The 14,227-nt window shown below is 43.7% G+C and overlaps 1 protein-coding gene across 3 annotated transcripts in view; it reads right to left on the bottom strand.

Annotated features, from left to right (window-relative positions):
• LOC119176574 (ribonuclease P protein subunit p40) overlaps positions 1 to 14,227 on the bottom strand; it is a 73,813-nt gene that overhangs the window by 17,103 nt on the left and 42,483 nt on the right. Inside the window, exon 7 of one of the 3 annotated variants that reach the window (XM_075877890.1) lies at positions 8,144 to 8,361. The exons of 1 other annotated variant lie outside the window; for it this stretch is intronic. In XM_075877890.1, the coding sequence (XP_075734005.1) occupies positions 8,187 to 8,361 (175 nt within the window). In that variant the 3' untranslated portion in view covers positions 8,144 to 8,186. Of the gene's footprint in view, positions 1 to 8,143; positions 8,362 to 12,143; positions 12,466 to 14,227 lie in introns of those variants that run through there. One more of the 3 variants, XM_075877892.1, reaches the window with a different exon arrangement.

Below are 14,227 nucleotides of genomic sequence, written 5' to 3' on the forward strand. Positions count from 1 at the left end.
CACCATGAGGTACTCGTACTCCTGGAATAGGCGAGCCAATGACCGTTGTTGTGACCAGTGCCCGCTGGCGGAAACTCTGATGGGGAACGATATCTGGATATTGGCTCTCTCTGTCGACGACAGAACCGAGCTATATGCCCGGCGATACCGCAACGGTAGCACACAGGGGCTTGGCGGTATGCATTGTACTCCTGGAAGGCATTGCGCTGACGTGGTGGTGGTATGGGTGCATCTTCGTTCGGGTCGTAATAGGTGTTGGCTGGCTGATGGGGGTAACTGAAGCGGTCTTCGTACCTCGGCAGCGGGTAGTATTTGCGCTGTGACTTCGGTGGTGAGGGTGGCCTGTAGTTGCAGTCATCGTTGCCTGCTGTGGCAATTGACACGGAAAGGCGAGAGCGAGGTGGTGCGAATGTAGGCTCGTACGGCGTCGGGCAAGCATGTCGAATGAGCTCTTCTTGAACGATCTGGCGTATTGTCGACGCGAGATCAAGCGGCGTGTATTTGTCAACACTAGCCACGGTGGTTACATTAGGTAGGTAACCGAACTTGGGGGTGATACGTCGCATCTTCAGGGTCTCTAATGTGCGACAGTGGCTTATGACGTCGGTCACCATAGCAAGACTGTCCTTGCTGATGAGGAACTGATACATGTCCTCGCAATGCCCTTCAACAGGTGGCCAACTTTATCTTCCTCTGACATAGAAGGGTTGACAATCTTGCAGAGCTTCAAGATTGCCTCGACATAGGTCGTGCACGTCTATCCTGGGATCTGAGCTCTCTGCAGTAACGTTTGTTCCGCCTGCTTTCTCTTAGCTACAGAGTCTCCAAAGCACACTCTTATTTCGGAAACGAAGCGATCCCATGACGTGAGGGAATCTTCGTGGTTCTCGTACCACACGAGTGCTGTGTCCGTTAAGAAAAATACTACATTGGTCAGCTAGGTCGCTGCATCCCACTGGTAGTATTTGCTCACCCGTTGGTAGTGTGTGAGCCAGGCATCCACGTCCTCGCCAGATTCGCCACCGAATGTGCGAGGCCCTATCAGATCCTGACGCCACCAGGGACCAGCCGCACGCGAACCTGGTACTAGCGGTGCTGCTGGGACTGGTAGAAGGTCTGCAGCTGCGGGGATCCGGTTTCCTTCTTCGCCGTGAGACATCTCAGCTGCCAGTGGTAACGGGGGCAGTCCAGCAAGGCGGCGGCTTCGTCGTAGATCAGGCGCTTAAAGCGTCGTGTTGCTTGGTTGATTACCCAGTGCCTCCACCACAAAACTGTTACGGTTGAATTAAAGGATAGGTGGATTTATTTACAGGGTGAGGATGAAGTTCGGCAGTCGCGGTAAAGATGGAGTCCTCAGGCCGCACCAGACGTCGTCTTCCTCTTCTACCTTCCCGGCACATACTACAGCCCGGCTCATACCGTAGCAATATATATATATATATATATATATATATATATATATATATATATATATATATATATATATATATGATTTAACAGACAATAATGCTAAGGAAAGTATAGGGAAGTTATTATGCTGAATTGTAATGTAAATCTCAAGAAAGAAAGTGGGTGAAAAGATAACTTGCCGCTGTGGTAGTTCAGTGGTAAAGCATCGAACGCGTTATTCGAAGGTCACAGGTTTGGTTCCTGTCTACAAGAACTTTGAAGTGTAAATGCCAGGGTGCTGCGCGCTGCAATGCAAAACCATCTGGAGACTTTCTCGCTTGCGGACTTGCGTTAGTGAACGGGAACCCTGGATTGCACAGGTGAAGTGAGACTGCTTAGAGCAGACTACTTCTCCCCCTGTTTGAGTACTTCTCCCCATGAGGCGAGTACCAGTTATATTGCGAATGGGTTGAGTATATCGCTGCACATTTCGTGAAATGGCTGACTTATACGACGAAAAGCAGTTTGAGGACAGTAAACACGACAACGTGCACTGCATAAGAATGAATCGGGCTTCGTTCGGCTACGCCGGGATATGCAAGAGAAAGCTGGTTGAATAAGCTTGTTTATCCTCATAGTCAAAGCACAGTTCACCAATCGAATGATATGACTAGTCGAATGTATGGTCCTGCATGCATTCACTATCTGCGCTTTATCGGTTTCCGGAAAACGCCAGGCCCGTAAACCACCTACAGACGCTCTCGTTCACGTCTTCCTTTGCTGACAGATGTTTGCATTTCTGCAATTTCACCTCTATCGATGAAGAGCATTTGGAGAGGTAGACAGACGAGCCCACGAACGCATTCCCTGTAGACACTTGTAGTCTTGCACAGTTGCAACACAACTAAATTTCGTTCTTCTCTTCAATCACATGCGCAACCACACCGAAACTCGCTCAATATTTGCAAAAAAGATTTCTCTTTAATATAGAGTGCGACAGATTTACTGTTCGTGTCTGTGTCCGTTCTTCTGTTTGTCAGTCGGTCCTGAACGGCGCAGTAGATGTGCACTAAGCAAGTCGGTTGTTGGCCCATAACTCAAATATGCTCTATGTGCTGCATCATTATTTTTGTCGTCCTTTTGTTTCATAACCAGCCACACAGATGATTTGATATCATAAACTCAGTTTTTATTTAGTGCTTGTAGAGAAAATCTTTATGGACTCCGTATATGCGGTCAGCGCCATGTACGACTTTTCGTCTTCTTGCGTTATTGTAGGCCCACTGCGAAGACACAAGCTTCCAGCAAAGGAGGCAGAACGGTTTCAAGAAATTAAGGCCAGATGCCATTTGGATGCTGTTTGCAATAAAATATGACCTGGAAAAACTTGATTTGTTATTTGTTGCTCCCCTTTGTTTTTCTTCTAGCCCAATATACAGGCTTTTGTGGGGGAAGGGTTGGTGTAATATGATTGAGTGCCGTACTGTTTTCAGGAAATGCTTACAGATTGTAAGGTTTTTACGCAGTCCATTGTACAGCAGATTCGTTCGCAGGAACTGAACTTGCTGGAGGAAATTATATTACGGACAAAAGCAATATTTTGGGTATGGGAAACAGGCTAACGGAGTTATGCGGTTTACAGAGACCATCGCGAGCTACCCAGTTGTTTGATCTGCCTTCCCTGTCATTATGGGTACCATCATATAAAGAGCACGGCTTCGAGCCTTGCACTAGAAGGCCTTTGAGGTGTCTGCAGTGCCAAGGTGAATTTGCTTCAGAAATGCCGTGCAGACATTAAAGTCCCTTCGCAGTTACATCGAGGTTCTCTCTCAAGCAAATATAGGCTCCCTAAATATCCTCACTCCACCAATGCGATGGGTCTACTAGGTGGGAGAAACGAACTGTCTTCCTAGTATTTTATACACACTCGAGTCACAAACATGTCTTTCCTCTTCTACAAAACCGCAGCTAATGTCATAATACAACCCTTCAGCCTTCAGAACTTGCTATATATATATATATATATATATATATATATATATATATATATATATATATATATATATATATATATATATATATATATATATATATATATATATATATATATATATATATATATATATATATATATATATATATATATATATATATATATATATATATGACGTATGAAGTGATGGTTGGTAGAAGCTGAGAAGGAAGAAGTGCAGAACGGAACAAACATGGGGTATGAGCCAGGCCACGTCTTCCATTTATTGTAGCGTCACACGAGTCAACAGGATGGAGACCTGCCTGCTCCTTTATCAGTCACTCATCATCGACGCAGTTCTACACAAGATGCCCAGACTGTACATCGACTACGGAATCATCTCCTAGCCGCACACAGCGACCAGCACCATGACCGAATCATCGACCGATCTTCCCATCCCCAAGTACACCGGAGCAGTGGACGATGGACCTGTACAGGACTGGTTCGACCTGTTCGAGTTCCACGCTACCGCTGCATCTTGGTCGGAACGGGAGACGATTACGAACTTCAGCGACTATGTCACCGGTGAGGCATTCAAATTTTACCTAATTCACATATTCGAGAACGACGAGTCATGGCAAAAAATCAAAGAGGAGATGATTACCCGTTTTAATGACTATGACCAAGACTTACTCATTGCCAACCATCTAGAGACAACTGCACACTATCGTCAATTTCCTAAGCAGTCCTCAAGCATTCGAAAGTCCAGCGCGAATCGACAAGTGCCTCAAGACGAAGTGGCACATGCGTTTACTTACAGAAGGCCATGAGTATATTCGGAAAAACCTAACCGTGAAGCGCGCATCCCTTCTGCGCGAAAGTCAGCATTTCCGAAGTCATCGCTTCAACATACGACACGAGACGTCGCTCACCCTACTGATGCCTTTCATGCGTCGTCTCGCATACATGGTCCACCACCTGGTTTTCTACGACGCAGTTCTCCAAAGGCTCCTAACGGTCACTATTCGTGTCATAAGGACGCCTTGTTCATGGTAGACCAGCTGACACATGAGGAAAATGCAGAACAACGCCATGACAACTCAAAGAGTGAAAATCAGTCTTCACACATTGGATCAGCTTATTTTCCATCTAGCACAATTGGGCTACCTCCTGGTTTTCCGCCACTTGGCTCTTTCGTCGCTCACAACGCCCACCTCACATCTAGCACGCTCACAATGGTCGGGACAGAGCTGCGGAGCTCGGAGAATACTCAGCCAAGCCCTGAACCTCAAATCCAGATTCAGGAGCAAGAACCACTCACAGCGAACAGCGAAGAAGCCCCTGATGATGTATCTGTCAACTCTGAAGCATTACCTTCATTACCCGAAATGCAGCACAACAGCCTAGAGACTACTACCTGCCGACTCGACACCACATTCAATTGCCCAGAAAGTCAGTGTCATGGCGAAAAAGGGCTGCCACCTCAGGTCTTTTCGCAGCAACATCACCAATGCCAGCAAGTCCAAGAACAACAGAGATTCCAAGGGCTATACGAACAAGGACGACGACGAATGGAATCATCTTCGGAAGAACACACGCGGTTTATGGAAAGCCGTTTACAAACGTGTCAACCAAACCGACGACATATTCAAGATTTCTCGCTCGAAACAAAGAAAGCATCGAATCCAGGATATTTTCCCAAGGGACGTCGAGTAAGCTTTCTCCAGTCCAGATCAAGACTCAGGCAACACGACATACAACGTCGAGAAAGGCGCCAAACCATACCCTGTATTCTGCAAGGACGCAGAAATCACCGCACCAGCCTCGGTCAACAAGCACGCGAATGGGTGGCGACGAACGGGTGGCGACGCAATCAAGACAAATAGCATGACACCTGCGCAAATCATCCAGCCAATGCTTCAAGGCCATCACACCACGTTCATTCATCGCTAGAATACCGGCAGTGTTTCCATCTGATTTCACGCTCAAAGCATGCTTATGTTGTCCAGAGCGCAACAGCCAGCCTCGTCCACCAGAGCTACCCTAGATTTGACCGGACAGCTGCCCTCTGCTGTGAAGCTTTTGTGCGAGATAAGAAACTCCCTTATGAAAACTACCATGCATTTTGACATTCTTCGCTTTATGTTTTTGTTGTTTTGTTGATTGTAACGTGCTCATTCTTTCGGGGGGAGAGAGAGAGAGAGATTAATGAAAGAGGAAGAGACAAAAAGGACGCTATTTTCTGCCTCCCGTCGCGGGGGCACGGCTCAGCGCCTTTAGGGATCGGGGAAGGGGAAGTAAAGATGATAGGAAGAAGAGAGGAAGGATTCGGGGGGAGGGGGAATCCTGTGACGTATGAAGTGATGGTTGGTAGAAGCTGAGAAGGAAGAAGTGCAGAACGGAATAAACATGGGGTATGAGCCAGGCCGCGTCTCCCATTCATTGTAGCGTCATATATATATGTATATATATATATATGAAACCCATGCTGCTTTCATTGTAAATGAGCGACTGCTCAGAACCAACATGGCGGCCCGTCAAGTATGGTGGCCGTTTTAGCCAGTTGTAAGTAACCATGATCGAAGCTGTCACCACCGTAAAACACGGAGACGCGCGCACATGAAGGTTCCCTAACGTATGGCAGATCGGTATAGATGCATGCAGCTCTATTCTGTGTGCACTTTCAGATGGTCTAGTGGCTAAGGCACTCTGCTACTGACTTGCAGGCTGCGGGATCCAATCCCGGCCACGGCACACAAATTTTTGATAGAGGCAAAAATGCTTGAGGTCCGTGTGCTTAGATTGATAGGTGCACGCCAAAGAACCCCAGGTGGTCGAAATTTCCGGAGCCCTTCACTGCAGCATCTTTTATAACCATACAGTGGTTTTGGGACGTTGAATGCCAACAATTATTATTATTAGTCTTGATATCATCACCCGTTCTCTTCACAGCCTGCTTTAAAAAAGAGCCACGACTTACCGTATCATTGATAGTGAAGGACTCCAAAAGAGCAGCACGTAGTGCAGCCAATGACAGTCTGCCTGGTATGCTGTTCTCACAGAGTAGAGACCCCCAGGCCATAACCCATTAATGACATTTTCTTTCTTTTGCAACATAGCCAAAAAAGCAAAAATCTCATTGAACAAACAGAAAAACTATGGCTAGTAACACAGTGGCTACATACTACATGTTATCTTCCTCTTTGTCCCTTTCCCTTCCTTTCAATATTGTGGAGACATCGTACAGCATGACAACACCACATATTGTCTTTTTACTTCATCATTGATCTTGCACAAGGCTGCATTTTCATAATATCATCATAAGATGCTCACTACATGCTAAGCGTGTTCTGCAAGATATAAATGAAGTTTTTTCAATCCATTTAAAAGAAATTAAATGTTGGAATTGATAAACATCATACCATTTGTGTGTGTGTTTGTGCAAATGACTTGGAGTGGTAATTGAGCACATCATCCAGGAACATCTTTATGTTATCCAGTAGGAAAGGTACGTAACTGTACACTCTGGTTATCGTAGCGGAGCACGTTTTCCGCATGGCTTTAAGTTCTATTCTTTTCTATTGCACTGCTTACTGCAGCTAAGCTACATCTTGACGTCGCTGACCAGCATGTAACCCATTCCCATTAAAACCCATTGGAACTTTTAATGTCAGCTTTTGTAAGGATGATTTTTGTCCCAATTTTACTAAGAAGAAGCTCAACAATAGTTGCCATAATTTATTAGCCTGACTATTACTATAATTACAATAAATCAGATAAATTTCAAAGAATAACAAAACAAACCACAACAGATGTCCAAGCAATAGAGTTCCATGTAGAAGCAAAACCATATCACTTGGTCAATGCCTCCTAGAAAAATAGTATGCTTGAGACATTGCCAGCTTTGCCATTGAAGGAATGCTGCCAGATGTTTCCAGTGGGCGCTGTGTGGTGGTGCTAGCGGCTGTACCAGTGGAGCCGGCAAGAGCAAAGATGTCGGCAACAATGTGTTGATGGAGTGGCGCATCTGGCTGCATTGTGTGGGCGGTTCATTGTGCGTTTGTGAAGCACGTTCGAGGAGTGCCAGTTTAACAAACGCCAGTAATGTTTTTGCAAAAAGTGTGGCTAGCGCTTAAGAGCTTCTCGCGACATGCGTTTCATTTCAAGCAGCTTTGTGGCAGAGTTCCTGTCGGTTACTCCCTACTACACGCTATAGCGTTGCGTGTTGGCGTCCGGTCATCTTTCGAAATCATCTTGCACCACTGGTCACGCAAACTGCTGTCTGAAGATATCTGCAACACTTTTTCCTGAGGCTCAATGAGCATTTGAGCACACAGCAAAACTGGATTTCTAGGCGAGATGAACACATGGCTCAGACATCACTTTTTCTATGAATGCATGAAATGAACACAGGAAAAGCTCCCCAAGAACGGGTGTTGTAGCTTTTACCTCATGCATTTATTTTTCTTGATGCCTGTTTATTTGTGCAGCATCATTTACAAGTCCTTCATCAAATCAACTCCTCCATCGGTTTCGACAACGCTGGCATTCTTTCCACCAACGTGGATCGGGTTTCCTAGTCAAGTTACCAATGGCGCCGCTGCAGGTTGCAAGGAGTCACTGCGAGAGGCTCTAGAAACTGTTCCAAGTAAAAAGGAGGCAAATGGAAAGGATAGGGCAGCACTTTTGAGACTAATGTTCCAGGCATAGTCTTTTCTAGAAGGCATTGGCTTGGTCTCAATGCGCAAAGTAAAAAGGAAAGAAAGCACTCGGCAACCTTGCTGACATGACAGAGCACTCATTCTTTTTCTTTCTTTTTAAATGGTCATTTGAGAGGTTGGAAAAGACAATAACGCCCATTTGGTGAACAAACAATAATGAGTTCTGAAGCACGATTTAGCAGTAAACTTTGGTGTTTACTTAGAGGCCGAGTTGGGTCATCATCAAACCTATGCAGTGTGAGGCCAAAAAATGGAAGCTCTTCTTGAACCATGCATTGTCTGTAAAGGAAAAAAAAGTAATAATAATAATTTACATCACCATGGTGCAATCATTGGAACTTATAATTTTCTTGTAATACATTTACTTCCTGAAGAAAAAAAAACAACTATTACGACAAGTTTTATAGCAGAATCGCGAAGATGCCCAGGGACTCCATGTTTTTGTCTATGCTTTTTATGTTGCATGATTGATACATTAAGTGCTTTCTATGGCCATTGACAAGTGTTGCCATATTTGGCTACATTGCACCAAACTGGCTGTTTTTTTAGGCCAGAGGTGGCAGACAAAAACGTCTCGACTACATGGCTACTTTTCGGCTACCTTCTTGTTTCTTAAATTTGAACCGAATCACCAATATGTTGCGACTTCTTAGCCAATGGTTTTCGTGTATTTGCAATGCCCACAAATTATAGGTGACGTGCTGTACGATTCAAGATGGCGCCCAGAGGAGGGTCAATTACTTTGTTAGCATAGGAACAGATAAAATCTGCAGAGGTACGGTTTGTGCCACATTTACGGGTTGAGGTCATGAGCTGCACTGAAATATACCACCAAAATACTTTACCAATTGATAGAAGCTCGCCACCTAATTATATGCCGCGGTGTGAAAGGTCATTCAAAAGCTTTTTTACAGTGCATGAATGATGCTTTGAGAAATCCAGTGCGTGGTACAAAAAACTGCACGAACTATGGTTGACGTTTCAGGTGAATGGCACTTTGAGGTAGTATGTACCGTGCGTACATGACAAATGTGCCACATTAGTAGGGCCCTAGCGTGTAGCGCCATCATTAGCTGCACGGGACCGAATGTTGTAATGTGGCGATGGTTTGCAAACATATTACGCTGTCGTTATTACTCGCACTGTCAGGAACACAATGTTACTTCTTAAACAGAACACAAGCACTTAACAACCTATTCAGTAGTGCTTGTGTCACAGCCATACCTAGACTGGCCATGCGCAATTCATTGTACTTTAATGTTGCAGGTTTGATCAGCACAATCGAAACATGAATATCGAAGAGAATATGCACGTATGTTTTTCACAACATCAAACAATTCGATGATGCGAAAATTCGTCGAACAACAATGCTGTTCAGGAGGTCCCGGTGAACTACAAAAGTTAGCAGAGAGGCTTGATTTGATTGATTTGTGGGATTTAATGTCCCAAAACCACTATTTGATTATGAGAGACGCCATAGTGGAGGGCTCTGGAAATTTCGACCACCTGGGGTTCTTTAACGTGCACCCAAATATGAGTACACGGGCCTACAACATTTCCGCCTCCATCGGAAATGCAACCGCCACAGCCGGGATTTGATCCCGCGACCTGCGGGTCAGCAGCCGAGTACCTTAACCACTAGACCACCGTGGCGGGGCAAGCAGAGACGCGTGCATTGTGGCTGTAACTGCACATTTTATCGCTCTAACCACTTCGCTTCGCTGGTCACACTTAAGCACATTAAGAACATGCAGCAATCCATATAATCCACAATAATTGCACTACGTACAATGCACATGATAAGCAATGCTTTTACTTTGATCTCACTGAAGAATATTATAGATTGAGTACAGTAAAACTGACTTATAAGAGTGAAAAAACACTAACACACGACAGGACGTGAAATGCAACTCACTCCTGATGAGTTAGCAGCTGATCATTAATCGTTGTTGTCACTCTCGGTGCTTTCACAGCTTTCTACATCCAGTGAAAAATTCTTACTGTCCAGATGGTTTCTTTTAACATCAATGCTGAAAGCAATTTAATGTACTCTGCAGAATTATTTTGACCACTCAACATCACCACGTTATCCGGGCGCAGAGAACATTTTGCTCTTAAACTGTTGAATAAGCAAATCACTTGCAGTGAGCTGCCACCGATCAACAAGAGTACAAAAACATGTAGTGCAGTGCTTTACTAAGTTTTCTTAGTTGTAGAAGAGCAAATCACAAGCAAGCGCGACTTTCCACGTACAATGTTACGGGATTCATGCACTACAAAAGCATTGACGAATGCTATGTACAAGTAAAACAATGGGAGTTTCAACTGAAATGTGAGCCAATAACATTTAACTAACCAACGTGGCTATAGAATACCTCGCGAAGCTGATATGTGCACTCTGTGGGCTATCATTGAAAGTGCAAACATCTTTTCACAAAAACTTCTCGTCTCGCAAGAACGAAAAAATAAATTATGGAGCATCTCCCCGAAGAAAACCCTGATGGAATGTGAAGCAGCAGTGGTGCGCACGGCGTTGACCCAGTTAAAACGGTGTTGACGCGGGTGCTGGGGGAAATTTGGCGAAACTTGATGTAGTGTTTACTCGAGTGAACGTTTGTTTGAAATGCAAAGACATGAAAGGCGGGTTGGGTTTCCTGTAAGTTCCATCGCAGAAAGACTGTTCACTCGATGTGCGCTCGAACGTTGCGAGCGGCGACAGGCTAAGGAGAGAGTGATGTCAACACGTGTGCACTGCAAGGGAAGACATGTCCTACTTGGCATCGCTCCAACACCTGCGGCCAGGGGAGCCCGGTGCGGATGGAGGGACAGCTTTACACAGGCTAGTCACAGAGCTGCTTTGCATTTAATAAAATTTATCCCGTCACAGAGGGCCCGGTTTTTTCACTAATACAAAAAGCATGCAAAGTCATAGTGTTCACTCCTTGCTGACACGTTAACACTGAAGCTAGCACAGCCATACAGGGGAGACTCGCCATCTTCGAAAGGACGCTCCTGAAAATTCCATTTGGCAGCATATGGGTATTGAGAATACTGTGCCAAAACTTCGCAAAAAAAGCGTGTTGAAAAATTGAATTTGGGGCTTACACTGCACAAAAGAAAGGATTATTGGATACTGGGCTAGGAAAAACTTGCATGGGGACCACTTTTGCGGACCACCTAATGCTGAAAGCGGTGAACAAAACAAGTCAAAAGTAGTTTACATCCAGGACACTCAGCTCTAATTGACATCAGAAATCAAATATCTGACGAAGTGTAGGAGTTATTTCTTAGAATTAGGTACGAACTGTACAAAGAAAAATAAGCTACTCAGACTTTGTAACCTCGCAAGAAACAATCGTGAGAGTATTATTTCTGCAAGAACATAAGAAAGATTATCTTTCTGCATGAAATAACCACTAAGGTCGACAATTATGCTTCAATCTTAACAGTTGTAATACTAAAGAGTTTTTTGCTGTACTTTTTTATATTTCCACTAACAGGCTCTTGCATTCAGTTTTGTAAATGAGAACTGCAATTGTTTTCACACACATGTGGCTACTTTTTGGCTTGTTTTTCATACTTCTTGGCCACTTTTTCTCTTCTCAACATGGCGACCCTGGTTGCCAAATCAAGTAAATGTAAGAACAAATAACAACAACAAAAAAAAGACTGTTGCAATGGCCACGAACTTATTCTTGCAAGGCAAACACGCATACCACATATATTAAACTTGAACAAGTTCCCTACAGTCAAAGTAACTTGTAACAACACCAGTTGGTATATTTTATTTTTATTTTATTGATTTACCACAGCTTATGTGATAGAAGGCAAAGGGAAAAGCCATTTAAGAATGGCTTGAGGGAGTTTTTCAGCCCTGTGCAATTGAAGACAGCAGTTTTGAGTGAGTATACATCCTGTTCACATCAGCGTGATTCACGAACACAACACTTGATCACTACTACGGTATTGCATTAGTGACATTTTAAGTGTATAATTGTATAAAGACAAACAATCATAGACAAAGAGCTTAAGCTAAAAAGAAACCATACAAGTCAGACAAATTTACATCATGAATATTGATTTTTTTATTGTAATCATTTGGTACACGCAGAAACTTATTACAAGCCATTTGCAGGGCTGGATTAACAGTGTGGAGGGCCCAGTTAAAAAAATGAGGGCCCCCCCCCATCCCCTTTTCTTCCCACATCGTCATCCGTACTTGCTTGACATAGGGTTTCCTAAAATTAACTAGAGGGGACCCTGGCGCTGTGATCCTTCAAGGACCATGGAATCATGGGTATGACATGGGTTTGCCTAGTCTTCATACTTGCGGGTGGCGAATTGCACTTGTAGCTTTATTTATTGCGGCGTTTGGATTTTGTTCTGAAGGAAAGAATAAACTCGTTTGAACTCTGTGACCCAATTTCAAATGATAAACCTAAATGACTAAGGTGGTGAAGAGCAACGGCTGAACATTTGCTGATTTTTGTTTTGTCACAGAACAGCTTCAAGCCACACGAACATGCACAGAGCCAGAAGTACAAAGATTATACAAATCCGTGCACTACCAATCATTCCAATGCTCGCTGAAGCGTCATGCTTTGCAGCTCCCATAGACACTAGCGTCAGAGTTCCCTTTAGTGGATATATAGGAAACTCTATGATGCTTGATACTTGACACTTTTTAGATTTAGCTGGAAAGAACACAAGAAATATTTACTCCAAGCCTCTTCGGAGGGCTCAATATCACCTGAGCATTTTCTTTCTAGCGGAGCAAGTGGAGAGATTGTCATTGTAATAATTATCTATATTAGGAGACGACGACACATGGCCAGCATTAGGATTTGTCTGGTTCACTGGATCATACTGAAAGAAGACTAAACTGTGCGAGAAGTTAAGATGAAAAGAAAGAATGCGTATGACAATTAGAAGTGCAGTTGAAACACCGTGTGTGATTCTTCCATTTCTCTTAAACTATAGAATTGTTTACCCTTATTTCAAGAGAGGACATCGTCTCTCTAAAATCAGGAAGAGCCTTTGCAAAAACTAGCTTCCTCTATCTGCTCCAGCTTCACTGATTCGGTAGCGCACGCTTTGGTTACCTGCACGTGAGCACTGCCGAAGTTGACAGGTGGGCCTTTTTCAGAAACTGTTCACATGTACTTACAGGGAATACGTTATCAATAGTCTAACTACAACACACATTTAAGCTCTTCTAAAACAGCATTTCGATATTATGCTATATGCACATTGTATATGCCTACTGATCACAAGAAGTAATACAGATGGTTTAAAATTAAAATATAAAATTTTAGGTAAATTAAATATCAAGGGCTATAAATGATATTTCAAACAGGAAATGCTTTCTATGCACCTTCACATGCTGGAACGTAGGAGCTAAAATCTTCGTCAGGGTGTTCTATGTGTCTATCTGCTGGATTAGCTGCTTCTCTCGACACGATGCAGGGTCTTGGGCAAGTAAAAGGTTTTTACCATAGACTGCAGAACTGTGAGCTGATTTCAAGAATATGCACGTTATGCAATGAACAAGTTCTTAGAAGCATGTATATTGATTACTGAAATAGAGTGGGCAGGGGATCAACCTAAGGATGCAGACGCGGCTAACCTGGCTCGCCTTTTTTGCGCAGGTTAGTAGAAAAACTACTAGTCATGGCCTCAAGAGAGATTCCTTGTGTCAGATTGTGGTCCCCTGCCCAAGGGTGTTATGTGAATGCGTTGCGAGTTGTTTCAAGTCTTTGTACCTAATTGTTCTTTTGTTAAATGGGGATATTGAAACGAACCCTGGCCCTACAGTTTCTGAGCAACTGGCCGCTATCCTAGATAATCAAAAGGAGACCACAAGTGAGCTTAAGTCTATGCAAAAAAGCTTAGAATGTCACGTTACTGAAACTAACAAAAGATTGGCCTCAACTGAACAGAAACTGCTGTCATGCTCAGAGACTGTGTAAAGGGTAGAAGAGTGTGAGCACCTTGTTTCAAGGTTGCATGAAAAGACTGAATTTCTCCTGAAAAATATTGATGATCTAGAAAATAGAAGTCGACGCAATAATTTGATTATTTATGGAATAGATGAGTGTGAAACTGAAATGGTGGATTCGCTCAAGGAGGCTGTTCTGAGAGACAT

This window comes from Rhipicephalus microplus, chromosome X, assembly GCF_043290135.1.
Source record: "Rhipicephalus microplus isolate Deutch F79 chromosome X, USDA_Rmic, whole genome shotgun sequence".
In the NCBI taxonomy this organism is placed as follows: Eukaryota; Metazoa; Arthropoda; class Arachnida; order Ixodida; family Ixodidae; genus Rhipicephalus; species Rhipicephalus microplus.